Source organism: Scardinius erythrophthalmus (assembly GCF_964197995.2).
Source record: "Scardinius erythrophthalmus genome assembly, chromosome: 8".
In the NCBI taxonomy this organism is placed as follows: Eukaryota; Metazoa; Chordata; class Actinopteri; order Cypriniformes; family Leuciscidae; genus Scardinius; species Scardinius erythrophthalmus.
In genome coordinates this window covers 35,424,360-35,451,159 of record NC_138228.1, presented here as the reverse complement: position 1 = coordinate 35,451,159, position 26,800 = coordinate 35,424,360, and the positions used below count along the sequence as shown (strand labels likewise).

Below are 26,800 nucleotides of genomic sequence, written 5' to 3'. Positions count from 1 at the left end.
TTTTTCAAGCTTGTATGTTTAAGTTCAGTAATTTCACTTTAATGACAATTAATAGGTCATTTTCAATGCCATTAAAGTGAAATAACTGAACATAAACATACAAGTTTGATAAAAATGATAATTCCAGGAGAAAATTTCAGATGGCACTTAGAGGCTTTTGCATCTGAAGTCTTCATATATATATACATACACACAAAATTAATTCCATTTAATAAGTGACAATACTGCTTTGTAATGTAATGATGTCAAATACAAATTCACATCTGCATTTAACTGTGTCAGATTTACAAAGCTAACAATACTGATATGCACAGTGCAAAATGCGAAGAATACCCTTTACACATTTACTCTACATCATTAGTTCTGCTGTTTATGACTAACCCTGCTTACATTGCTTCACCCTGACTGGGCAGGCCAAGTTTCTTAATAGGCTTGGTGGATGTTCAAATGAACAGTCATGCATTAATCAGATTGGGTGCTCTGGTTTCTTAGTTGATTTGTCACTTTTTTTATTCAATTTGCAGGGACCAGAGCCATATCTAGAGATCAAAATAGCATTAAGACTTAGACTAAGGATTCTTCCTAGATTTGTGATTCAGAAAATATAAAAATATAGTTGCTCTAGATTTTCCCTTTAAACTGCTTTTATATTAATATATTCTAATATATTTTCTAAGGCACCAGCTTACATTAATAGAATAATCTGCACCTGATATGCCTGAAAAGGAACTTTGGCATCTGTTAGGAAATTCTTGGGTGGGATTCCAGGAGTCTGGTTACCACATCACCTTGGCAACCCAAATATTAAAGTGGTGGCAGTATTCCAAGGCCTGGGTTGATTTGGGCATTTTAATTAGCTTGGGAATTAGTTGACAGCAGGTAACCTATGTTTTCTTCTGTAATCAGCCAGTCAGGGAAAGAGGAGGGGAAGGGAAAATAAATATTAATGTGTCCAGCAAAAAAAAAGTAAAAAACAACAACTGTAGTATTGTGAAGAGTGTAGTGTGAAAATAAGTGCAAAATGAGAAAAGCAAAGAATGGTCTTAAAGCTTTGACGTTTTAGTAGACCTGTTAGAGCCGTTCCTGCTAGAGCCATTAGGACCATTTATAAAGTTAAACTCTTTCAAGGCATGGTAAGACTTCTGTACTTATCCATACCATTTTCAAAGACTAGATTCACATTCCTCTGCTTCTACATCTAATTTTACTTGTATGCTAATTGCATATTTCTGTTTAACTCGCCTTTGCTTTGAAAGCTCTATTGCTGATTAAATCTCCAGCCTTCAGATTGGAAGTTTTTTAGGGCATGTGCCTGTGGTCATTGAGGTTTTGGCCTTCAAAGGCAAATCCAATTCCAATGACACGGGCCTAATATTTTCCATATGCTGTCTTTGAAAGTCTCAAAGCTCACGTAAAACCCCTCAGCACAAGCTACCGACATTTAAAAAAGTTTTTTTGGGCTTCTGTATTGTAAAATATATTCCTGTTCAGTGTCTGAGTTTAACCATCGAGATCAAAGAAGGCAAGATGCTGCTTTTATGTTTTACACCAGGGGTGCTCAAACTTTTATGCCAAGAGTTCAGATCAACCACTTATTCAGTTGAATTGCATTAAAACAAATCCCCCAATCGATTGAAATCAGGGCTGTAGCTGCTGGTGGCAATGCAGGCATTCAGGTGATCATCAGTTAGGATTGACCTGAATTTGGATTTGATTGTCTTCATATTAAGAATATTAATATATTAATTTACCCAATTTCACATGTTCAGCCTTTCATGTCAAATGCACACTTTCTGATGTTGAAATATTTTATCAAAATATCTGTCAAATCTTTTTCATTTTGTCTATAATTCAGTGTTTGAGACAACAGTCTGTTCAATCACTTCGTTTTAAACTCCTTTTCTGTTTACCCTGCTCAAATGTAATGTACTTTTCTCGCCACTCTCTCTCTCTCTCTCTCTCTCTCTCTCTCTCTCTCTCTCTCTCTCTCTCTCTCTCTCTCTCTCTCTCTCTCTCTCTCTCTCTCACACACACACACACACACACACACACACACACACACACACACACACACACACACACACTCTCTCTCTCTCTCTCTCTCTCTCTCTCTCTCTCTCTCTCTCTCTCTCTCTCTCTCTCTCTCTCTCTCTCTCTCTCTCTCTCTCTCTCTCTCTCTCTCTCTCACTCATGTGTCAGTCCCTGCAAGAGAAGTAGATAAATTTAGCCCTCATAACCTGTGTATATTTAGCCATTTAGCCATTGTGGAACAGCAAAGTACAGAGATTTTGAACGGACTTTATGCCTTCTTCAGTGGACGGTTTCTTAGTTTCACTTATTTGTGTGTAAGTTATATATGTATATTTACAAGTATGTTTGTGTGTGGACTCTAATAGGAACTTCTGGGCAGGAGTTCTCTAGAGTCACAGAAGCTGGGGTTGATGGAGGAAGTGTCCTATCTAAAACTAAAACTGGGGAACATGGAGGACAAACACATCAACATTGCTGAGAGACAACATAAAGCTGAGGTACAACTCTGATGAAATTTAAGAAGAACCATATAATATTCAGACTGCACACCAGGTAGATTAAAAGATGCAGATTGAAGACTAAACATAAGGTTATAATGTAGACATTATCATTTCACAGCAATTTTCAGTCACTGAAGTAAGACTCATGGTCTCATGGACCCAAGCCTTCTTATTCAGACTAAAAACCATGCATCTGTGCCATATAGAACTCAAATTCTGCAGAATGTTTGCCACCGAAATGGGTATTTCAATGCTCAGTGCTGATACTGATCTAGAGAGCAGGGGGTAATGCGCGGTAAATGATATTTTCTTATTTAAAATTGCTATAATGAAATGATGTGACATAATTTCATGCACAAGAACAATCTCAAAAGAGCCAACTTTTAGTCTATCAATACTTATAAGAACTGTAGGTGTAAATTATTTCAAACACTACATTGGAAGCTGGTTTGTGTTCAAATCGTACCCACACAGTATATCCTGGAAAAGACATTTAGTCTATCAATACTTATACTGTAAGAACTGTAGGTGTGTAAAAATATGTGAAAAAGCAAAGTGAATCCATCTAGACAACACTGTATTAAAACTGTGAATTGTTTTGAATCAGAATATTGCAAACAAAGTCTTATAAACTGTACTGTGTGTTGTTCAGAGAAAAATTAAAAGTGTCAAACAAAAAACTGCTGGCACAAAAGCAGTGATTTGAAATGGGTGCTTGTAAGATAGTGTTTGGGCTTATGTCAACAAATGTGTCTTTTAATTTACTGTGTGCTATTTTCATGTAATTACTATGTTTATAGTTACTACTGTGGTATGTAACTGGCTGATTTAAAATATACCTTCCCTCTGGCATTACGATGTGCTGGCATGAGCTGTATGTGTTTGTGCGGTTGTGTACCTTTCATTTAAACATAATGGGCTGTATTCATCACAAGCAGAACAAATTTCTGTGTAATTAACTAGAGAGGTATCGAAGCTGAGTCTAACTGACAAATAGCCAGAGTGTTTTTAGCATGGGTAGAGTGTTAGGAATGACCTCAATGTGACGTCTGACAACTGCTTGGCTTCATACAGTGAAAGAATGGCACCAATCCGCCGGTGATCATTCCAGTAGCATGCCATTCTCTCTCTCTCTATCTCTCTCTCACACGAGGTCTCAGTCTTCTACCTGCTATAGATAGGCCAGTTTACCATCTAGTTTATCACACTGTTGGTGTCCAATGGCGTCTCACATGAAAGTTCTTTCATCCACGTGCTGGACACATTAACTATTAACTACGAATATGACGACTATTAACTTTTATTAGAACACAGCTCCCTTTGATGTGAAATATGTTACAGGAAGCTATGTTTGACAATTGAAATTCTTGAATTTGATCAACTTTATTGCTGTCTTTGCTTTTGAAATTTACAGTTAGTTTTGTCACTGCTTTTGGTGCCTGACATACTAAACTTTGTTATTTTTTTAGGTTATTAAGCTATTATGGTTCACACAGGAAAGCCAAGTTCCTCAGCTAATGACAGCTTTATGAATTAAATTATGAGTTAACTTGATATGTTTTTAAAGATTAGTACCCAGACGATGAAGTTATTTCAGACGCTACATTAGAAGCTGGTTTGTGTTCAAATCATGATTACCCACACAGTATATCCTGGAAAAGACATTTAGTCACTTGGCTCTTTAACAAAGGCTCTTATATTTGAGACCTTGGCTTGTGTGAAATGGGTGGGTGAGAAATTTACTCGTCTAAAGAAGTTGATTTCAGAAAGCCCAGGCTGATGGGAGCAGACAGCATGTTTTCTCATTGTGGTTTGTTTGAATAGTAGATGTGCTGTTGAATAATGTTCTCGAATGTCCTGAAATGTTCCACCCTAACCATGCGAGTGACTTGGAAACGCAGAAAGAAACAAACAACAATTTGTAAAAAAGCTGACATGGTCTTGTGATTACACTTAACTTTTTGGTAAGGTACTCACCTTGCTAAAAAATAAAATAAAAATAAAATAAAAAAAAAAAAATAATAATAATAATAATAATAAAATATATATGTGCATGTAAAAATACTAACCAGTTTTTGTTTTTATAGGACATTAAGAGACATTTATGTAACATATTGTAATAACTGCAGTTATTAAGCATGGGAGCTGACTGGAGCTTAAACTACTCTATTTACTTTTACTAGGTTAATTACTAGCGCAAGCTAGAGCACTCATGTCCCATACACCGCTCGGCCATGAGTGTCTCAGCAAGTGGAGCATCAATAGTACAAACCAGTAGGAGGCAGTACTGTTATCTCACTCTCTCTTTTATTCAGAACAACAGAATAAGAACTGCACAGGCAAAATCCCATCTTACACATCTCTTACCATGACGGTGAGAACCACATTTTTACATAAAGCAGTAAATGAACCAAGAACACTCAAACTAACTCAAATATAAACACACATAACTTTACTAACACAAAAACCAAACCATCTTGCTTAAATAATGCATAAATCAACCCCCAACAAACAAGTACCCATAATGCACCCAGCTGCTAGCGCTGACTGCCAGGTCATTACAATATTATTTTAAACTAGAATGTTACTTCTGTCAGATTCCTCTTGCAATAGTTTGAGGAGTTAATCTAACACACACTAGAAATAGATGCCGTAGAATTACATGGTGTACATAGACACATCTATTATCTTAAATAATCTCATATTTGGACTAGACCTAGTGTTTGTAATACTACTGAACTGTGTCTATGTATAATGACACTGAATGATAGATAATAACATAATCTTATGTTGCTATGCATGATTGCTAATGGCTTGGAAAAAACAAGGACTCTGGGAAAGGATATATTAGGATATATTATATCAAGCTAAGATGACGGGAGATTTTAAAATCTAGTTGATCAAGTAACCTGCAGAGCACAGATAGGAAGGAAACCACTGCATGTCTGCTTCCCATAATCCATTCTTTTCACTCTCTCTTACCTTATTTCATTTATTTTTTCCTCTCTTTACTATCCCAACCCCTCTCTGACAGAGCGTAGTGAATCTGATTAGCGAGCTTCAGGAGCAGATGTGTAGGATTCGGCAAGAGATCTCTAGTAAGGTCACAGAGAAGCCAGCGGAGATGGTCCCAGAGGAAGGTTGTGGCAGTGACCCAGTGCAAGCCTTTCTGACTGAGCTAAAGCCAGTGGTAGGTCTGAGATCTGGACATTTACACAAACTCAAACACCGTTTAACTGTGGAATAAGTGTAGGCACCCCTTGTATCTCATAGTCTGTGATTGCTGCCAATATATTGTGTGTGCTTATGAATTACAGGTAGAAATGTATTGTATAAAAGGGATGCCATTTTTTTTATTATGTATTGTTATTGATTAACAATGTTTTTTACTAGGCCTTGTGTTTTTCCATTTATTTTCTCTTTAGGCATCTTAGGTTTGTATGTAATATTTAGAATGAAATGGTTTTCAAATGCTGCATTTTTTTGCACTTAAACTTATTTGTGTTTTATGTTCTAACCCTAAAAAATACCATGCCACCTATAACATTAGTGGTAGCTAATATAATCTAGCTAGCCTGCAAAAACTATCCTTTTGGCTGCCATTCCCGTTGCCATGGAAATGGTGACTTCTACAGCAGCATATAACATTACTTAAGAAGTTCTGGCAGGACTGGGATGGTTGTTAGAATGTGACTTTTGACCTGACAGTTGTAGTTTTGGGGCTGTAGTTATGTTTAAATTGCTAGAAAAAAAATATTTCATATTGTTTAACCATTACAGAAGGGAGCCCAGTCCTTTTCCTGGAGATGTACCTTCCTGAAATGTTCAGCTCCCTCCAACACACCTGAACCAGCTAATTAAGACAGGTGTATTAGAGCAGGGTTGAACCACAAATCTGCAGAAAGGTAGCTCTCCGATAACAGGATTTCTGCCTAAATTTACCTTGGCAACCACAATGCATTATAATAATGTATCACAACTCTGGTATCAATGGTATTTCTGCAGAAAGCATTTTTACCATGGCACATTTTTGTCAGAATAATTAGACCATTCAGTGGTGGGATTTTGAAATGAAATACATTGTAATATTTGCTTAAATGTTATTTTTCTAATATATATTATTTTGTGCAATAAGAACTTGCCCCAGGAGCTCAAGATGCTCAAACATCGAGTTGATGAGCTGGAACAAGAGAAGATGCAGTATGAGCAGAAACTCAAGGTGACACAGGTACTGCCACACAAATATGACTCATAAGTGTTGTGTCCTGTTTGAGGAACAGGCCCAAATTTAAGTTGTTATTCACTGACAATCTTCCAATGTAGCTCTGAAATCTAATTTGTACTTCCATATATTCAAACTTGTGATCAAAAGACAAATGAGCTGCAGCAGATTGTCAATTAATAATGACTTAAATTTTGTTTTATTAACAGTATCACATAAACCTGTCATATTGATGGCTGCTAAATACTGAATGGATGTTGATATTGTAACAACCTCGTTCTGTTTTGGTTTCATTTTCATTCTGTTCCCTTTGCTGTTTTCCCTGAGTTCCCAGTCAGTCACTACGGGCCCTATTTTAACGATCTGAAACGCAAGAATCAAACGCGAAACGCAAGTAACTTTGTGGGCGGATCTCGGGCACTGTTGCTATTATACCGGCGGGATAAATGACTCTTGTGCCCGGCGAAAATCTAAAATGGGTTGGTCTGAAGTAGCTACATTACTCATAGGTGTGGTTTGGGCGTAACGTGAAATAAACCAATCAAAGCATCATCTCACATTCCCTTTAAGAGCAGGCGCGCTTGTTCCATGGCTAATTACTATTATAATGGCGGATTTACCAGGAGCACGCCAGGAGCGGTTCACAGCCGAGGAGACCGACGTCTCGTCAGGGCCGTAAAAGACAGAGAAGTGACATTGTATGGGGATGGGAGAAACCCACCCAAATTAGCTTAGGTTAAACAGGCATATAATAATTTTGGTAAATGTGTAAGCTAGATTAATGGCTTCAGGGACACCATGATTTCCCTCATGTGGAATATTTTTCCTTGTAATTATGTATGGTTTGCAAAAATGGCAACTGCTGCGTCTGTGTGTAGATGAGAGAAGCAAAGTGTATGTGCACACGCTACATTATGGCTAAGCATGCACCCTTAAAAACGCGCCACTGAACACGCGCCACTGACTTTAGACTTTTTTTTTAGACTGATGTGAGACTTTTTAGGTTTTTCCTGGTCTGTGGCGGAATTGTTTTCTGGAACTGAAATAGCACCAGGGAACGTTTGCGCCGGAACACGCCTCCTCTTTTCGCTGAACTGCCCCCAGGAGTGCAAGTTCATTTCCTGATTTACCGACGTGCGTCTGTTGAGGGAATAGTCTGCTGTGCGTCGGATGCAAAATAGGAATGATACATGCGTCGTTGTACGAAGTCAATTGCGCTGGGTGCAAGATAGGGCCCTACGAGTTAATTCAGTGACTGACGAATTAGGATCGCGCCTGAGAGCCCTATCACCTTTGATTTTTAACAGACACAACCAATGGACATTGGTGAGTAAGATATGCATCACGAACCACGCCCCATGCTGTGGGTATGGCGTGCAGAGACACTCAGTAAGCTTTTGCTTCAGAGCCGAGCACTTTTTCAAGATGTCATTCCACCCATGTGTTTCTGGATGCAGTCGTTTCTTAGCCTCGGTTGACAATCACAATCACTGCCTTTCATGTCTGGGTCGTAAGCACGCTGAGGTAGTATTCGTGGATGAGTCATGTACCCACTGTGGGAAGATTTCCATCTCAATGCTGAGATTGAGACTCCAATACCTCGTAAGAGGTGGTGTCCCCTCCGCTATCCCCTCTAATCTAGTTATTCTGCTCAGCAGAAGACTACTTTGGTTGATATGCTGGGTGATCTGAAGATCACAGTGGGGGCTTTCCCGCTGGGCTAATCCCCAGGCATACTCAAGTCGTTTCATGCCTTACATATTCCAGACGAGCTCAATCGTGTAGCCGACACGCTCTCATGACAGATCACACTTCTGGGAGAGTGGAGACTCCACCCCCAGGTGGGCCAGCTGATTTGGCGGAGCTTTGGAGCTGCTCAGGTAGACCTGTTTGCCTCTCCGGACACATACCACTGCCAGTTATTTTACTCCCTGATTGAGGAGACCCTCAGCACGGATGCAATGGCCCACAGCTAGCCCTGGGGCCTTTGCAAGTATGTATTGTGAGCCTACACGCACAGACCCTGTGCAAGGTCAGGGAGGACGTATTGGCCCATGCAGACCTGGTTCCCCAAAGTCAAGTCACGTTTATTTATATAGCGCTTTTTACAATACAGATTGTTTCAAAGCAGCTTTACAGAGATAACAGGAAAATAATGCAAAAAGGTTTGTTTCCAGATATAGCGTCTATATATATATAGGTCGAAGCACTGCTACTTGGGTGGAGTGATTTCCTCGCAGCACCTGAGAAGCCCCGTGGTGAGGCGCAGAGTGTTCACTCAGAGTTGGAGTAAATCACTCTGCAGAAGTAGCAGTGCTTCGCCTTCTGAGAATATAGTTCCCATTATGTATACGGTTAGAAGATGGCTGTGTCTCATGTGACCTTGTTATTTGTACACGCTGTGACTATACAAATCACAACATGTAAATAGGAAAATGTTGGCGTTATTTTGTCACTTATTGGGAGCAGTATGCTAGCTGGAGCCGTTTACCTCCAGTCTTTGTGCTAAGCTAGGCTAGCGGTGGGTGCGTCAGAGAGTTATGGCACGCACGGAGATGCAAAGGGTGTGTATGGACTTATCTAACTCTGGGGGATATGGTGAATAAGCTAAAGTCCCAAAAAGTCGACGTGTTCCTTTAATGTGCTGATAGTTGTAAATGACACATGCAACATTGCAGTTTCAGTAAATGATCTGTATTGTGAATGTGTTTTGTGTGTGTATATATATATATATATATATATATATATATATATATATATATATATATATATATATATCACATAGTGTCATGGGTGATTGCAAGAAGGCAGATGGAGATGATGAATAAAGTTCCAATATTAAGTTTAATAAGGGTAATACAAATAACACAACGACAGGCTGGGCAACACACACTAAAGGTAACGTATACCGAACTGAGAATGAATGTGAGGGATGAACTTATAAAGCAAACACAAACGAGTTTTTGAATTAATAGAACACAGATGACACAGATGAACTAATAATGACTGTAACCAAGGAGACAGATGAGTGCTGGGAATCTGACCAAAGACACATGACACATGACAACAATCTGAAAGTCCATGAAAACAAAACTAAACTGAACATAATGGTGACACATAGTACATCAAAATCCTTTATGAAAAATGACAAATCCTGCCTTCCATAATGGATATCCTTTCAGTACTCTCCTAAACATTTACTATGACATGTTAATCATGTAAACAATTTTAATGAATTCATTTTGCACATTTTTACCAATATTATAATAACAGAAATCATTCTCCTCTCTCAGGCAGAGATCATGAGTTTACAGCAGCTGTTAAGCTGTAAAAACTCTGAAATAGAGAATCTACAGGCTAAGCTGCTCTCCAGCACTCCAGTGTCTGTGGACAGTACAGATAGAGGTACTGCTTTCTCCCTCAGATCTCACTAAACACCTGTCCTGATGCAGTCAAGACTAATGTTAAGGGCAATTTAGCTCTTTACATTTTTTCACAGCTGTCTAAAACCTCTGTGCATGTTAATTAGTGATAGACTAATGTAAATGTATGTAAATGTAAATGTAGACTGATATATTAGCTGATATTTGTCCATTTGAGATATCTGTCTCACAAGTGTGTACAATTGGCTAATTAACAGAAATAAAAGTTGTTCTAAATCAGATGTTTGTCTGACCAATGGCAGGCAGTAAGGGTTTCCGGGGAAACCTGTTTTGCATGCAGTTTCAGCATCCAAATGTAGTTACTGTTCTATGTTTGAATAGCAGGATATAAGGTATGGCTGAAAAGCAGTATTTATAAAAGAGTAAACAAATAACCCAGATGACCTACTCTTCTGCCGAGTGTGAGCCTGATGTTGTAGGTCACATGTCAATGATGGAAGTAGTATGTACAAATTCACACTTTATAGAACAAACTTTGGTCACACTATATATTTATGTGTCTCTTTAACTACTATGTACTTGCATTTTTTAAATGTACTTACTGTGTTCATGTTGTACTGTAAACACTTTTGCTGCAATTAAGGTAGGATAAGGGTAAGGTTAGGGACAGGTTTAGTGGTAGGTTTAAGGGTGGGTGAAGAGGTATGGGAATAGTCAACAGTGTAATTATAGATGTAATTACAGAAATTAATTACATAAGTAATTACATTCAAATATTTTAAAACTATAAGTACTTTGGGTAACCCTTTATTTCGCAGTGTCCTTGTTACATTGTTACATGTACTTACCATTGTAATAACAGTAAATTAGGCATAATTACACGTAACTAACCCTCAACCAAACCCTAATCCTACCCTAACCCTATAATAAGTACATGTAGTTAATGAATATTACTCAATACATAAATAATTACACTGTAAAAATGACACCTTAAAATAAAGTGTAACCGTAACTATGTAAAAACATGTATGTACGCATTAAGTGGATTGTATCAAATTATTAATTTAAATGTTAGTACATAGTAATTCAAGACACCTAATATAAAGTGGGACCCAAACTTTATGTATGGTCAAGAAGTAAGGTCTTCATCAAATGCGGTACATACCCTGAAAGTACACAATTTTGGGCACAGCTAGTCATTATTCTTTCAATTCCATTTGGTGTTATTATAGTGGCACATAAATTACACCCTTAACCTTTAATTAATCTGCACTACACTGGCCATTGGCTGCCCTGCTCTTTAGATTTTGACCTTTAAAAAATACCTATCAGTCAATAACTAATAATAACAGCCAGTTTGAATAATTGCCATTTGTGTTTGCTGTGTGTTGTCATAGCTAAAAATTTTTTTTTTCTTACCACCATTCGCTCACCATTAGAGGAGATATACAGAAGGAGACTCAATACCAAACGTAAGCTTGCTTTCTATTACACAACCTCACACAAAATGCTAGAAAGATAAATGCAGAATTCATCTGTGCACATACAGCTAATTTCTGGATTTGATTGTGTGAGTTCTCTCTTGTCTTATTGTTTTATGTGACCCTAAACTCATGGCTGTGTGAGTGTCTTGTAAGCTGCTGATTTATTGCTCCACTTTTTTTACAGCTATCCTTGGAAAAGTTTAAGACCAGTGTTATTCCTGTTTTCCATGTCTGTAAACTTTAATTATTTTCAGGGTAGTAGATCTTCAACATTTTAGATCATCTTTGATATCGTCTCGGTTACATATGGTAACCCTCGTTCCCTGAGGGAGGGAACGGAGATGCCACGTCGAGACGGCGAATAGGAATCTCGCTAGAGAGGCCAATCTACTTCGAGTGAATCTAAAAAAAGCCAATACACATTGGCGTGCAATCATTTGCATAGCTGTGCAGCCTCGCAGCGCGGGTATAATAAGCAGCTGGTGTGATTGCGCTTCAGTTTTTTGCTGAGGAGACAAGCCTGAAAAGCTGGTGTGCAGATGTGGCATCTCCGTTCCCTCCCTCAGGGAACAAGGGTTACTATATGTAACCGAGACGTTCCCTTTCGGTCGGTCAGTCGACGCCACGTCGAGACCGACGAATAGGAATCCCTACTAAAGGGCCACAGCTGCTGCACCCCATCCAGTGCCCTGTGTAAGCCTCCACACCTTCTTGCCTGGAAGGACGATAGGAGAGGGCTTACACCTAGTGTATCTGTCACTGTTGTTCCGTGATAACCCATACAGTGAGATTATTGGATAACACTGGGAAAGCGTGCACGATCAGAGGGAGGGGAACGTTGCAGGAGCCTCATTCTTAAGAGAGTTATGTGGGATACACATATGGACTAACCCGAGGGTTGTACTGCATATGAATAGAGGGTGACTTAGCCCAAGGGAAAGACAGGGCTTCCGTTTAGGAGCAGCCGTGGAGAATATACACACATGGGATGCCCGTAGGGTCACACATATGGGACCCAACCTAGACCCGGTTCTCAAGGATTCAGCGGATAAAGGCCTGGCACCGGACGCTCCGCCATGTCCAGGCCGAGGGTGTTGGAGGACTCAACAGGTTTGACTCTGGAGCAATAAGGATGCAAAGTAGGGTGCAGCAAGGCGACAGAGCTGGTACTCACAGTCCTTCTACCCATTTAGGGTGAGAACGTGAGAACACGGGAGGACACGGGCTCTACACGTAGGCTATAGTATCTAGCGAACGTGTTAGGTGTCGCCCAGCCTGCAGCTCTACAGATATCTGTTAGCGAGGAGCCACGTGCCAGCGCCTAGGAGGATGCAACGCCTCTCGTGGAGTGTGCATGCAACCTGAGCGGGCAGGGCACACCTTGAGCTTGGTAAGCCAAGGCGATGGCATCCACTATCCAGTGGGCCATCCTCTGCTTGGAGACAGCCTTTCCCTTCTGCTGGCCTCCGTAACAGACAAAGAGCTGGTCTGAGGTCCTGACGCTTTGAGTTCTGTCCACGTACATACAGAGTGCGAACGGGACAGAGCAAAGCTTTAAGTCTGCTGACTGCAAAGGCTCAAAGGGAGCATCCTGAAGTGCTCAAAGCACCAGGGAAAGGTCCCAAGAGGGTATGGAGGGGGGATGAGGAGGATTTAATCGTCTCGCCCCCTAAGGTACCTGACAACCAGGTTGTGCTTTCCAACTGTTTTGACATCTATGTGGTCATGATATGCTGAAATAGCAGCAGCATGTACTTTGAGGGTGGAGGGAGACAGCCTTCGCTCCAACACTTGCTGCAAGAAGGAAAGCACTGACCCTATCGAACATCTTCGGGGGTCCTCTCTGCAAGAGGTACACCATTCGATGAACAGGTTCCACTACAAGGCGTACGCACGTCTTGTAGACGGCGCTCGCGCAGAAGTGATGGTGTTAAGTACCTCTGGGGGTAAGTCACCTAGAACCTCCGCGTCCCATCCAGGGACCAGACATGGAGTTTTCAGAGGTCTCGGGTGCCCCGTCTCTGAGTCAGAAGATCCTTCCTCAGAGGAATGGGCCAGGGAGGGACTGTCACGAGGAGCATGAGTTCTGGGAACCAAGTCCGGGTGGGCCAATAGGGAGCCACCAGAAGGACCTGCTCCTCATCCTCCCTGACTTTGCACAGGGTCTGTGCAAGGTCTGTGCAAGTAGGCTCACTGGGGGAAATGCATATTTGCGGAGGCCCCGGGGCCAGCTGTGTGCCAGTGTGTCCGTGCCGAGTGTTCCCTCGGTCAGGGAGTAAAACAGCTGGCAGTGGGAGGTCTCTGAGGAGGCAAACAGGTCTACCTGAGCCTCCCCGAACTCTCTCCAAATCAGCTGAACCACCTGGGGGTGGAGTCACCATTCTCCCGGGAGCACAGCTCGTGACAGCTCGTCGGCCACACGGTTGAGCACACCGGGGACATACATGGCTCAAAAGCGACCTCAGATGCTTCTGACTCCAGAGGAGGAGATGGCGGGCAAGTTGCGACATGCAACAGGAGCGTATACCACCTTGACGGTCGATGTACGCAACGGTCGCAGTGTTGTCCGTACGGACCAGCACGTTTCTGCCCTGTAGTGGCCTCTTTAAGCGGCTCAGGGTGAGACGTACTGCTAGCAACTCGAGGCAGTTGATGTGCCAATGCAGTTGGGGGCCCGTCCACACCCATTGACACTGCATGCCCGTTGTACGCGGCACCCCAGCCGGTGGCAGAGGCATCTGTGAATACCACAGCATGCGTGCTTCAGCGCCAGTGAGAGCAGTCCCTAAAAGAGCTTACACAGATAGAACGCGTCTTTTTAAAGGTGATATTCTATCTGTGTGTTTCTGGATGCGGTCGTTACCTGGGATCACGGGATGGTCACAATCGCTGCCTCGTGTGTCTGGGCATTGAACACGCTGAGGCAGCTTTTGTGGGTTTTATTAAAAATTTGGGTACCACTGGTTTTGAGGCCAGCGGCGGAACAAAATCTCCCTTCCATCTCTGGGTTTCCTGTCCTAGGGCCGCTTGCTTCTGGCTTTGCCGCCCTTCTTTGCGGGGGCCTGGATGGACGGGGTGGCCTGCCTGCGAATGGCTTCACGGCGCCGTTTAGATGGAGGCTGCTGCTGTGGCGCAGGGGCAGACGCAGGAGGCCGCCCCCGGCGACGAGCAGACTGAGGGGCCGCAGGCGGTGGGGTGGGAGCAGCAGCTGGCCGCCGCGGCAGGATGTGTCTGATGGCCTCAGTCTGCATTTGTACAGCCGAGAACTGCTGGGTAAAGTTCTCGACCGCGTCGCCGAAGAGGCCGTTCTGGGACACGTGGGAATTAAGGAACCGGAGCTTGTCGGTCTCCCTCATGTCAGCCAGACACAGCCAGAGATGGCGTTCCTGGACCACCAAGGTGGACATCGCACGACCCCTGACCGCGCGGTCACCTTCGTTGCACGAAGCGCGAGGTCCGTCGCGATACGAAGTTCCTGGAGAACTTGGGGATCATGACCACCCTCGTGCAGGACCTTCAGTGCCTTGGCCTGATGGACCTGCAGCAACGCCATGGCATGCACGGCAGAGGCAGCTTCCCCACAGGCCTTGTAAGCCTTGCCAGTTAAATCCGATGAGTACTTACAGGCCCGGGAAGGAAGACACGGTTCTCCGCACCAAGTGGAGTTAGGGCACAGCTGCAAAGCAATGGCCCGTTCCACTGGCGGGATATGTGTGTATCCCTTAGCTGCCCCATCATCAAGGGTGGTGAGGGAGGAGGAGCCACCGGAACGGTTTCTGGCAGTAAAAGGTGCCGTCCACGTCCCCGTAAGCTCCTTATGCACTTCCGGGAAGAAAGGCACTGGAGTGGGTTGCTGAGAACCAATGTGCGCCACCCCGAGATACCAATCGTCCAACCTCGAGGGTCCGGGATACGGTGGAGAGTTCCACACGAGCCCGACCCCGTTGGTGGCCCGGGAAAGCATGGCCATCATCTCCGGGTCCGTCTCGGGCACCGCTGACACACCCGAAGGAGGTAGCGGCGCCGAGTCGTCATCCGCGTAGAAGTCTGACCCACCCTCCAAAGCAGCAATCGACATCTGGTCGTCGCAGGGAGCACCAAAGGAGACAACTGGTACACACTTCGAGGGTGTGTACACTTCTCCAATGGCGGCTCAACTGGCTGCAGAGTGTGAGAGGGGTGAGGGCTCCTAGGGGGTTGGTTCCCCGAAGGAGACGCTCTCACCGTAATCTGCCCGAAGCAACCCTCTGAGGGGGATTGGATCGAGGCAGAGGCACAGGGACTCTGCTCCTTTGCAGGAACGAGAGTCTCGACCGCAGCTCCGTGATGGTCATCTTCCCACAATGGGTACATGACTCACCCACAAAAGCTGCCTCAGCGTGTTCAATGCCCAGACACACAAGGCAGCGGTTGTGACCATCCCGTGATCCCAGGTAACGACCGCATCCAGAAACACACAGATAGAATATCACCTTTAAAAAGACGCGTTCTATCTGTGTAAGCTCTTTTAGGGACTGCTCTCACTGGTGCTGAAGCACGCAGAGGAACGGCCACCGCGTACACAGACAGGAATGTGCACCTGTCTGTGCGCTGTCTCTCTGTTGCTGGTCTTACCAGCCGTGAAAATGGCCGTTAAGCACTCTCAGGCACACCTTACCAGCTGTGATAACAGCTTTTTGTTTTTGCTCAATTTGACAAAACAAAAAAGAAAGAGAGAGAGAGAGAGAGAGAGAGAGAGAGAGAGAGAGAGAGAAGACTGTTGTGCTGCTGTGCTGTCACGCCCGCACTGAAGATGGAGAGGTCCAGAAAGGCTTGTAAAGTCACTCTGTAATTAGTAGAGAGCATCGAAGTGCTTGGCTCCAAAGCAAAAAGCTGAAGTGCAATCACACCAGCTGCTTATTATACCCACGCTGCGAGGCTGCACAGCTGATGCAAATGATTGCACGCCAATGTGTATTGGCTAGTTTTAGTTTCACTCGAAGTAGATTGGCCTCTCTAGCGAGATTCCTATTTGTCGGTCTCGACGTGGCGTTGACTGACCGACCGAAAGGGAACTTATACATATAGCATTGTGCAGGACTGTACCATATTTAACTGTTACTGCATTGTTTTAAAATGTTGGTCTCTTTCATTGTTTTTCTCTGTCAACAGATCAGGAGCTACAAAGGTTAAAGACAGGAATGGAGTCACTTATTACTGCCAATAATGAAAAGGTATATAGAGTTTTTTTTTTTATTTATCATTTTGATTTTGAAATATTCAAAGAAAAACACACACACACACACACACACACACACACACACACAAAAAAGGTTTTTTATTATTATTATTACTTTTTATTATTTAAACACTATTTTAAATAGTAAATAATTAAACACTAAAGTTCATAACTGTTATGGCCACTAACAGAAATTCCAAAATATAGCTCACTTTGTCAACACACTTTCCTCACCATCACCCATATTTCCTCACCATCACTCAGTTTGAGCACACTGGGTCCTTTGTTCGTCACACTGCCCTGTGTTTATGGACTTAAGTGTGTAGAATGTCTGTGAAACTGAAGCCAGAACCAGCTCCCCCAGACGTACGTACGTGTGCCATTTGAACTCAAAATTTATAATTAAATTTCTGCTCGTCACAGGCTTTATACCCTCAATAATGTGATGCTTAGAAGTAATGTTTTTTTTATTTATTATTATTATTATTATTATTTACTAAATATGTCTTTTATGGGTTATTAATATATTCTTCAAATTTGTTCCAGGATCGTCGAATAGAAGAGCTCTCTCTCCTCCTCAGCCAGTTTAGAGAGATGAATGAAATCATTACTTTAGTTCAAGGTAAATTCTTCAGACATATTCTGCCTTGTTTTATCAGACAGTTAGCGGTCATACCCACCAAAATAATTTTGAGATAGATTTTCCAGAAAATATTTATAAGACAAAAATGGCATTGCATAATTAAAGTGCTAGAAAATCTGCATAACAGAGTTTTACTGATTAGCTCATTTTTCTGTCAAAATCAAGTGACATTTTGCTGACAAGATTTGAACAAATCATTAAATGAAGAATGATTTGTTTGTAAGTTGGCCATGGCAATGAGATTAAAAGTGATAATATCATGAGTTGAACAAACTTATGACATATTACTGATATCTTCCATAGGACCCGGAGACAAATCAGTACAGAACAGCAGCAAAGTTGAAAAGCAGAATGGGACTGTAAAGATGAAGACTTTAACACATACAGCTCACACTGAGGTGTGTGTGTGTGTAGGTTAATGAGTATTGGTGGCTGTTTACTCTGTGATACATCACTTCCTGAACAGTTTCTGATTTTTTTCTTTGCCTCTGGTAAAGTTGACCTTCTGTAGCTCATCTCCTTTACTGCTGTCTTCATTTTCTTCTCAGAAAGATGCAAACTCCAGGTAAATGAGTCTGTGCATCCAAATATTCTCATTTCAAACAGAAATAAATGACATGTCACATATAAATAATGTTGCTTTCACATAGGTCCAACAGTAAGGAGGACTTTAAAGGCAGCTCAGCACAAAAGGTTTGACCAAATAATTATTTACAGTTGTTTGCTGTTGACACAGATTTATTTATTTATTTAGTGTGTGTGTGTGTGTGTGTGTGTGTGTGTGTGTGTGTGTGCGCGCATGTGTATGATGTTGACATGCCAAATTTTCCAATGTGTGTGCGCGTGTATGATGTTGACATGCCAAAGTTTCCAATGATTCACCATTTTTTAGGCTGTGGATGGGAAACTGGTAGAGCCTGTTTTATCAGAGGAGGTATAGAGTTATTAATCTATCATCATTATATATCAGCATTTTACCACTTCCAATGTAACATTTGCATAATGTCTTAATGTCTTAATTCTTTTATATAATAATACATAAACTAATTAAGACAGTATAACTGAAATTATGGCCATTTAACATTGGCTGTGGTATAATGCTTATTTCATGATATTGCTTCTGAAGATGGATTAAATCTGCCTGCAGCAGACAGTATTAACCTTCACTTCACTTCTTAACCATTTTTATAGATTCGACCAGCTGATAAAAGACATCAGACACTCCCAGCAGTTTTGAGTCACCCAGAGAATAGAGACAGTGAGATGAGTGACACATCCGACCAGAGGACTCCAGAGAACAAAAATGAAGACATCAACCTTAGTATGAGACACTTTAAAAGTACTGCTAATGTAAAAAAGTAACTGCTAATGCTTTTATGCCTAGGGGGATTTATCATGCAATAACTTAGTACTTTCCTGTTGAAGATGACAGTGATTATCAGATAACAGTTAAGTCCATATGACTGACATGTAAAGTGACCAACCAGTTTATAACGTATCAGAGCGTATATACATACACAAACCTTAATATTTACATTACATGACTCTGTTGCTATTTCTAGTGTTATATTTCTTTATTTTATTTGAAACAGATTCTCAATTCCCGGTCCTGCTTTTTTTGTGTATGTGTGTGTTTGGTCATGTCTTGACGCCCATTTTAGGTATAGCTGCCCTCTCGTTTTTGGTAAAGTACATTTTTGTGACTCAAATGTACTGTATATTTCTAGCCTCTCCTCCACCCCTATTCTGGAGCAAAACCACTTCTACCATCATTAAAGCCCTGTGCCTTTGATGGGCTGTAATGAAAGGGTCTCTACCAGAGGCCAGAGCAACTATCATATGGGCCCCACCTGTTCAGGACCCACCCTGCGACTGAAGCTTGACTGAAGGCAAATCACTGCCAGATGCCCAAACATGTTTTGACAGGCAGGAAGACTGGAAACTGGCCCATGTAAACCTGCTCAGTTAGTCTCTCCTGCTCCATTAGCACAGCTGCTTTCATTTCATTTATACAAATCTCTAACTGAAGACAGAAAAAAAAAAATCCTGACTATAATGTTCTTTAGATGAAAGCCTAGCAGGCAGTACTTCAATTAAACATTTAAAATATTATAGTATCACACTGTTCCAAATAAAAAACAATAACACTAAAACATCACAGACAGGGCTTTATTAAGCCAGGATTTGGCCTTAGTTTAATTAGGATATTTAAGTAGCTTTTATAAGTGTGCCTTTAAAAAAATAATAATAATACTGCTGGTGAGCATCTTGGGTCAAAACAATGACACTGATATACTTTAAAATCCCCTGTAGTCAATCATTTTATCTCTTAAAACTCATCTTTGATCACAAAAATAACATATTTAAATATTTTACAGTGATTTTTTTTTATTCTTATTTAATTTTATTACAAAAAGTATTCATTCCTTAAAATAGCATCAATCTTCTACACCATTGCTTCATTTTGTATACACGAAACCATGAATAGGCAAATTAGCCCCGCCTCCACTCACTCACACAAGCTCAGAGATCCACTTGGTCGGTCAACTTTACTGAGGTAAACCCTCGACACCACGACAATGGTATCACTCTTTACAGCGTTGGACACACAACGGTAATTAATATGATTAGCCTTTTGCGTGACTATGTTATCAAACAGCTAGTGAAGTGTTTCTAATGTTACACAAAGCATGTTCCCGTTGCCATTCGCCATCTCAGTCTGCCTTCTAAAAATCAGTATCCTTAGAAGCACTTTGAACAACTTAGAACATCAGTGGAGAAAGGCATATTGTTCATCCTAACATCGTAATATACATATAATTCACCCGCTATATTGCTAAATGCACACGATTATTCATATCAACAGAAAAATATACCAGGATAACCTGGCTTCTCTTGAGACTAAACAAAATACTTTTACAAAAACACAAGATCAACTTTTCTCTCTTCCCTATTTATTTGCATTGTAGGTCTATTTTTGTGAGCAATTATTATTATTTTTTTTTTTTTGTAAAATTCAAACTGAGGGACAAGTCAAAATAATATGTGGTAAACAACAACATGTCATTTGTAATAAGGGTAAATTTAGAGTTGAGGGAGAGCTGGATCCAAGTGCAGATGATGATTTATAAGAAAATACAAAACAACACAAAACAACTAAAACTCATAAACTAAGACCCTAATACAAAGAAAATCAGAATAAGAATAATATTGGCAGAATAAGATTGTTGAACATTTCTAGAAGATCTTATGAGACTGTGTTTATCTGATATGTTGACTTCCTCATGATAATTACTTAACCTTTAAATACATGAATGTTTCACCAATCATTATTACATTTGCGGGTCTTTAGCAACCCAGATCTAAAACTCTCCAGATATTAGAGTAACAAATACAGAAGAATAAAATAAAGCATATTTGATTACCTTTTTTGGGCTTGGAATGGTTCCGTTTGATCATCACTGTCCTCATCAGATCTCGTTTACCAGTAGCCTACTTTCAGCATCTGGCACATATTTGCGATCTGAAACATACATTAAAAATTTCCTTTTCATCTTCAAAATCAATATTTGATTGCTGACAGCTTCTTCACCTGATCCACCATCAGGTGACAGTGACAGTGACACTAATATTTGATTGTGTTCAGTACTTGCTCTGCAGTAAATCGATGGGGTTTTTGCTGATGATACTTCCCATTCTTTTGTTTTATACCTGCCATAACTATTATAGAAATGTCACTTTATCATTGTGTATCAGAAATTGCCAGCTAGTGGAATCAAGGGGAATTGTACTTATTCAGTCATCAAAGATTGAATTATTGTTATGCAGAAAAAGTATACTTGCACTGTTACACACCTCGAGCCGTTAGCAATCCTATACAATTTGTACAAAAAAATAAATGGGACAACAGGAATTATTTTATCTTTATATAAGGGTTAATAGCACCAAAATAGCATTCTGTTGCTGCTTTATTGTTATTGCCACCCAGCTAATAAGTACATTCATTCATTTATTTATTTATTTATTTATTTATTTATTTATTTATTCATTTCATTTCATTTCATTTCATTTCATTTCATGTTGTCCCCCTCAGGAATTACAGAGAAAATGAAGGACACAACCACATCTGATCTTTCTTCAGTGTGTTGTAGAGCCGACTCTGGCCAGCAGACTCCTGTATTACAGGAAAACATCAAAAATACTAGCATTCGCAAACTTTGGGGAAAGTAAGTTGATTATGACCAGGAGCAATTGTAGCACACAAAATATAAAGAAATCTGAGACAAAAAATCTGAGATCATCCATGCATCTGAGAATATGTGTTTGTATTGAGGATGAAGAGGACAGGTGTTCTGTCAGATGACTTGGAGCCCACTCAGTTCAGGAGAGGAGGCTTCAGGGCTACAGCTGGGCCACGGCTAACACGGACTCCTGATTCTGGACACTCATCTCGGTAAAGTTCCCTTAATGAAAAGACAGGCCAGAGCTGCAATAGACATTGGAGGGACATGATCTCCTTTACATAACAGACACTGAACTGTTATTGCTCTTATCATGTTATTATCTTGTCTTCATCAGTTCCCACACACCCTTCTCTAAGTGGTCGACAGAGCAGGTGTGTGGTTGGCTGGAAGACTGTGGTTTGGGTCAGTATGTCAGTTTGGCCCGTCAGTGGGTTGATAGTGGACAAACCCTCCTCTCTGCCACCCCACAGGAGCTTGAGAAGGTTTATTTTTATGCTATTATTATTATTATTATTATTATTGTGTATAATTTTATATTGCGGTTATTTAGCTGTTGAGATCTATGTAGGCATGTCACTGTGGATTATATTAGTAACAGTAATATGCAGATGATGTTGTTGAATGTTTGCAAGCAAGTGACAATTAACAAATTTTAAATGCACCCAATATTATCAGCAAAGCGGTCATAACAAAAACTTGATGGAACATGATGTAAAATAACCAACCACAGATTGCTTTTTACATCACAAAAAATTATATTATCAACCACAAAGATAGACTGGTGTACAAGACTTAGTGAAACAGTACAACAGACCCTTGTGCTCTTTTTAAACAGGAGATTTGTATTAAACATCCTCTGCACAGAAAGAAGCTGCAACTCGCTCTAAGAGCTTTTAGTAACAAGACAATGGAGAAATCTTCACAACTGGATCACATCTGGGTTACACGTATGTATTAATATTAATAAATTAGCTAGATTTGTACAAATACTTTAAGAACATGATTAAAATGATTAAGAAATGGTAAATGTCATTTTAAAATAAATTGGGGGCGTTGTTACGCATGAGTAGTGATTATGATTTTGCATGTGTCAAAAATGATAGATGGCCCTATAATTAATGATGATTGATTGGTTGACCTCTTGACCTTGCCACATCCCCTGCCTTAGTGATTAACTTGACCTGACCTTGACCTAGCGATGACCTTGACCTCTTCATGCCGGTTTCGCCTTTGACCTTGTGTGTAATTGGAATAATTGGATAATTGAATAATAAAGATAGATAGATAGATAGATAGATAGATAGATAGATAGATAGATAGATAGATAGATAGATAGATTAGTTTCAATGAAAGAAAGAAAGAAAGAAATATTAGTTAGAAAGAAAATGACTAGTTTGAAAGAAAGAAAGATTAATTAGAAAGGAAGGAAGAAAGAAAGAAAGAAAGAAAGAAAGAAAGAAAGAAAGAAAGAAAGAAAGAAAGACTAGTTTGAAAGAAAGAAAGATTAGTTAGGAAGGAAGGAAGGAAGGAAGGAAGGAAGGAAGAAAGACTAGTTTGAAAGAAAGAAAGATTAGTTAGAAAGAAAGAAAGAAAGGAAGGAAGGAAGGAAGGAAGGAAGGAAGGAAGAAAGACTAGTTTGAAAGAAAGAAAGATTAGTTAGAAAGGAAGAAAGAAAGAAAGAAAGAAAGAAAGAAAGAAAGACTAGTTTGAAAGAAAGAAAGATTAGCTAGGAAGAAAGAAAGAAAGAAAGAAAGAAAGAAAGAAAGAAAGAAAGAAAGAAAGAAAGAAAGAAAGAAAGATTAGTAAGGAAGGAAGGAAGGAACGAAGGAAGGAAGAAAGAAAGACTAGTTTGAAAGAAAGAAAGAAAGATTAGTTAGAAAGAAAAAGACTAGTTTGAAAGAAAGAAAGATTAGTTAGAAAGGAAGAAAGAAAGAAAGAAAGAAAGAAAGAAAGAAAGACTAGTTTGAAAGAAAGAAAGATTAGTTAGAAAGGAAGAAAGAAAGAAAGAAAGAAAGAAAGAAAGAAAGACTAGTTTGAAAGAAAGAAAGATTAGCTAGGAAGAAAGAAAGAAAGAAAGAAAGAAAGAAAGAAAGAAAGATTAGTAAGGAAGGAAGGAAGGAACGAAGGAAGGAAGAAAGAAAGACTAGTTTGAAAGAAAGAAAGAAAGATTAGTTAGAAAGAAAAAGACTAGTTTGAAAGAAAGAAAGATTAGTTAGAAAGGAAGAAAGAAAGAAAGAAAGAAAGAAAGAAAGAAAGACTAGTTTGAAAGAAAGAAAGAAAGACTAGTCTGAAAGAAAGAAAGAAAGACTAGTTTGAAAGAAAGACAGAAAGACTAGTTTGAAAGAAAGAAAGATTAGTTAGGAAGGAAGGAAGGAAGGAAGGAAGGAAGAAAGACTAGTTAGAAAGAAAGAAAGATTAGTTAGAAAGAAAGAAAGGAAGGAAGGAAGGAAGAAAGAAAGACTAGTTTGAAAGAAAGAAAGAATAGTTAGAAAGAAAGAAAGAAAGAAAGAAAGAAAGAAAGAAAGAAAGAAAGAAAGAAAGACTAGTTTGAAAGAAAGAAAGATTAGTTAGGAAGGAAGAAAGAAATAAAGACTAGTTTGAAAGAAAGAAAGAAAGAAAGAAAGAAAGAAAGAAAGAAAGAAAGAAAGAAAGAAAGAAAGATTAGTTAGAAAGGAAGAAAGCAAGAAAGAAAGAAAGAAAGACTAGTTTGAAAGAAAGAAAGATTAGTTAGGAAGGAAGAAAGAAAGAAAGAAAGAAAGAAAGAAAGAAAGAAAGAAAGATTAGTTAGGAAGGAAGGAAGGAAGGAAGGAAGGAAGAAAGACTAGTTTGAAAGAAAGAAAGATTAGTTAAAAAGGAAGAAAGAAAGAAAGAAAGAAAAAAAAGAAAGAAAGAAAGAAATACTAGTTTGAAAGAAAGAAAGATTAGTTAGAAAGAAAGAAAGAAAGAAAGAAAGAAAGAAAGAAAGAAAGACTAGTTTGAAAGAAAGAAAGAAAGAAAGAAAGAAAGAAAGAAAGAAAGAAAGAAAGAAAGAAAGATTAGTTAGGAAGGAAGGAAGGAAGGAAGGAAGGAAGAAAGAAAGACTAGTTTGAAAGAAAGAAAGATTAGTTAGAAAGGAAGAAAGAAAGCAAGCAAGAAAGAAAGGAAGACTAGTTTGAAAGAAAGAAAGAAAGAAAGAAAGACTAGTTTGAAAGAAAGAAAGAAAGACTAGTTTGAAAGAAAGAAAGAAAGAAAGACTAGTTTGAAAGAAAGAAAGAAAGAAAGAAAGAAAGATTAGTTAGGAAGGAAGGAAGGAAGAAAGAAAGACTAGTTTGAAAGAAAGAAAGAAAGATTAGTTAGGAAGGAAGGAAGGAAGGAAGGAAGGAAGGAAGGAAGGAAGGAAGGAAGGAAGAAAGACTAGTTTGAAAGAAAGAAAGATTAGTTAGGAAGGAAGGAAGGAAGAAAGAAAGACTAGTTTGAAAGAAAGAAAGATTAGTTAGGAAGGAAGGAAGGAAGGAAGGAAGGAAGGAAGAAAGACTAGTTTGAAAGAAAGAAAGATTAGTTAGGAGGGAGGGAAGGAAGGAAGGAAGAAAGAAAGACTAGTTTGAAAGAAAGAAAGATTAGTTAGGAAGGAAGGAAGGAAGGAAGGAAGGAAGGAAGGAAGGAAGGAAGGAAGAAAGAAAGAAAGAAAGACTAGTTTGAAAGAAATAAAGATTAGTTAGGAGGGAAGGAAGGAAGGAAGAAAGAAAGACTAGTTTGAAAGAAAGAAAGATTAGTTAGAAAGAAAGAAAGGAAGGAAGAAAGAAATAAAGAAAGACTAGTTTGAAAGAAAGAAAGAAAGAAAGAAAGAAAGAAAGAAAGAAAGAAAGAAAGATTAGTTAGAAAGGAAGAAAGAAAGCAAGAAAGAAAGAAAGAAAGACTAGTTTGAAAGAAAGAAAGATTAGTTAGGAAGGAAGAAAGAAAGAAAGAAAGAAAGAAAGATTAGTTAGAAAGGAAGGAAGGAAGGAAGGAAGGAAGAAAGAAATACTAGTTTGAAAGAAAGAAAGATTAGTTAGGAAGGAAAGGAAGGAAGGAAGGAAGGAAGGAAGGAAGAAAGACTAGTTTAAAGGAAAGAAAGAAAGATTAGTTAGAAAGGAAGGAAGGAAGGAAAGAAGGAAGGAAGGGAGAAAGGAAGAAATGGAGAAAGAAAGAAAGAAAGAAAGAAAGAAAGAAAGAAAGAAAGAAAGAAAGAAAGAAAGAAAGAAAGAAAGAAAGAAAGAAAGAAAGAAAGAAAGACTAGTTTGAAAGAAAGAAAGATTAGTTTGAAAGAAGGAAGGAAGAAAGAAAGAAAGAAAGAAAGACTAGTTTGAAAGAAAGAAAGAAAGAAAGAAAGAAAGAAAGAAAGAAAGACTAGTTTGAAAGAAAGAAAGAAAGAAAGAAAGAAAGAAAGAAAGAAAGAAAGAAAGAAAGAAAGAAAGAAAGACTAGTTTGAAAGAAAGATTAGTTAGGAAGGAAGGAAGAAAGAAAGAAAGAAAGACTAGTTTGAAAGAAAGATTAGTTAGGAAGGAAGGAAGGAAGGAAGAAAGAAAGAAAGATTAGTTAGAAAGAAAGAAAGGAAGGAAGGAAGGAAGGAAGGAAGGAAGGAAGGAAGGAAGGAAGGAAGAAAGAAAGAAATAAAGACTAGTTTGAAAGAAAGAAAGATTAGTTAGAAAGAAAGAAAGGAAGGAAGGAAGGAAGGAAGGAAGGAAGGAAGGAAGGAAGGAAGGAAGGAAGGAAGGAAGGAAGGAAGGAAGGGAGAAAGAAAGAAAGACTAGTTTGAAGAAAGAAAGATTTGTTAGAAAGAAAGAAAGAAAGAAAGAAAGAAAGAAAGAAAGAAAGAAAGAAAGAAAGAAAGACTAGTTTGAAAGAAATAAAGATTAGTTAGAAAGGAAGGAAGAAAGAAAGAAAGAAAGAAAGAAAGAAAGACTAGTTTGAAAGAAAGAAAGAAAGAAAGAAAGAAAGAAAGAAAGAAAGAAAGAAAGAAAGAAAGAAAGAAAGAAAGAAACTAGTTTGAAAGAAAGATTAGTTAGGAAGGAAGGAAGAAAGAAAGAAAGAAAGACTAGTTTGAAAGAAAGATTAGT

General features: G+C 39.5%; 1 protein-coding gene across 8 annotated transcripts in view; it reads left to right on the top strand.

Annotated features, from left to right (window-relative positions):
- ppfibp2a (PPFIA binding protein 2a) overlaps positions 1-26,800 on the top strand; it is an 81,632-nt gene that overhangs the window by 36,601 nt on the left and 18,231 nt on the right. Inside the window, exons 1-17 of one of the 8 annotated variants that reach the window (XM_081373048.1) lie at positions 2,209-2,528; positions 4,847-4,905; positions 5,566-5,721; positions 6,667-6,759; positions 10,047-10,158; positions 11,576-11,608; positions 16,772-16,833; positions 17,385-17,460; positions 17,785-17,879; positions 17,979-18,046; positions 18,132-18,174; positions 18,374-18,415; positions 18,673-18,802; positions 21,575-21,707; positions 21,815-21,934; positions 22,060-22,207; positions 22,561-22,672. In XM_081373048.1, coding sequence (XP_081229174.1) covers positions 4,900-4,905; positions 5,566-5,721; positions 6,667-6,759; positions 10,047-10,158; positions 11,576-11,608; positions 16,772-16,833; positions 17,385-17,460; positions 17,785-17,879; positions 17,979-18,046; positions 18,132-18,174; positions 18,374-18,415; positions 18,673-18,802; positions 21,575-21,707; positions 21,815-21,934; positions 22,060-22,207; positions 22,561-22,672 — 1,429 coding nt within the window. In that variant the 5' untranslated portion in view covers positions 2,209-2,528; positions 4,847-4,899. Of the gene's footprint in view, positions 1-2,208; positions 2,529-4,846; positions 4,906-5,565; positions 5,722-6,666; positions 6,760-10,046; positions 10,159-11,575; positions 11,609-16,771; positions 16,834-17,384; positions 17,461-17,784; positions 17,880-17,978; positions 18,047-18,131; positions 18,175-18,373; positions 18,416-18,672; positions 18,803-21,574; positions 21,708-21,814; positions 21,935-22,059; positions 22,208-22,560; positions 22,673-26,800 lie in introns of those variants that run through there. The other 7 variants (XM_081373043.1, XM_081373042.1, XM_081373044.1 and 4 more) reach the window with 7 other exon arrangements.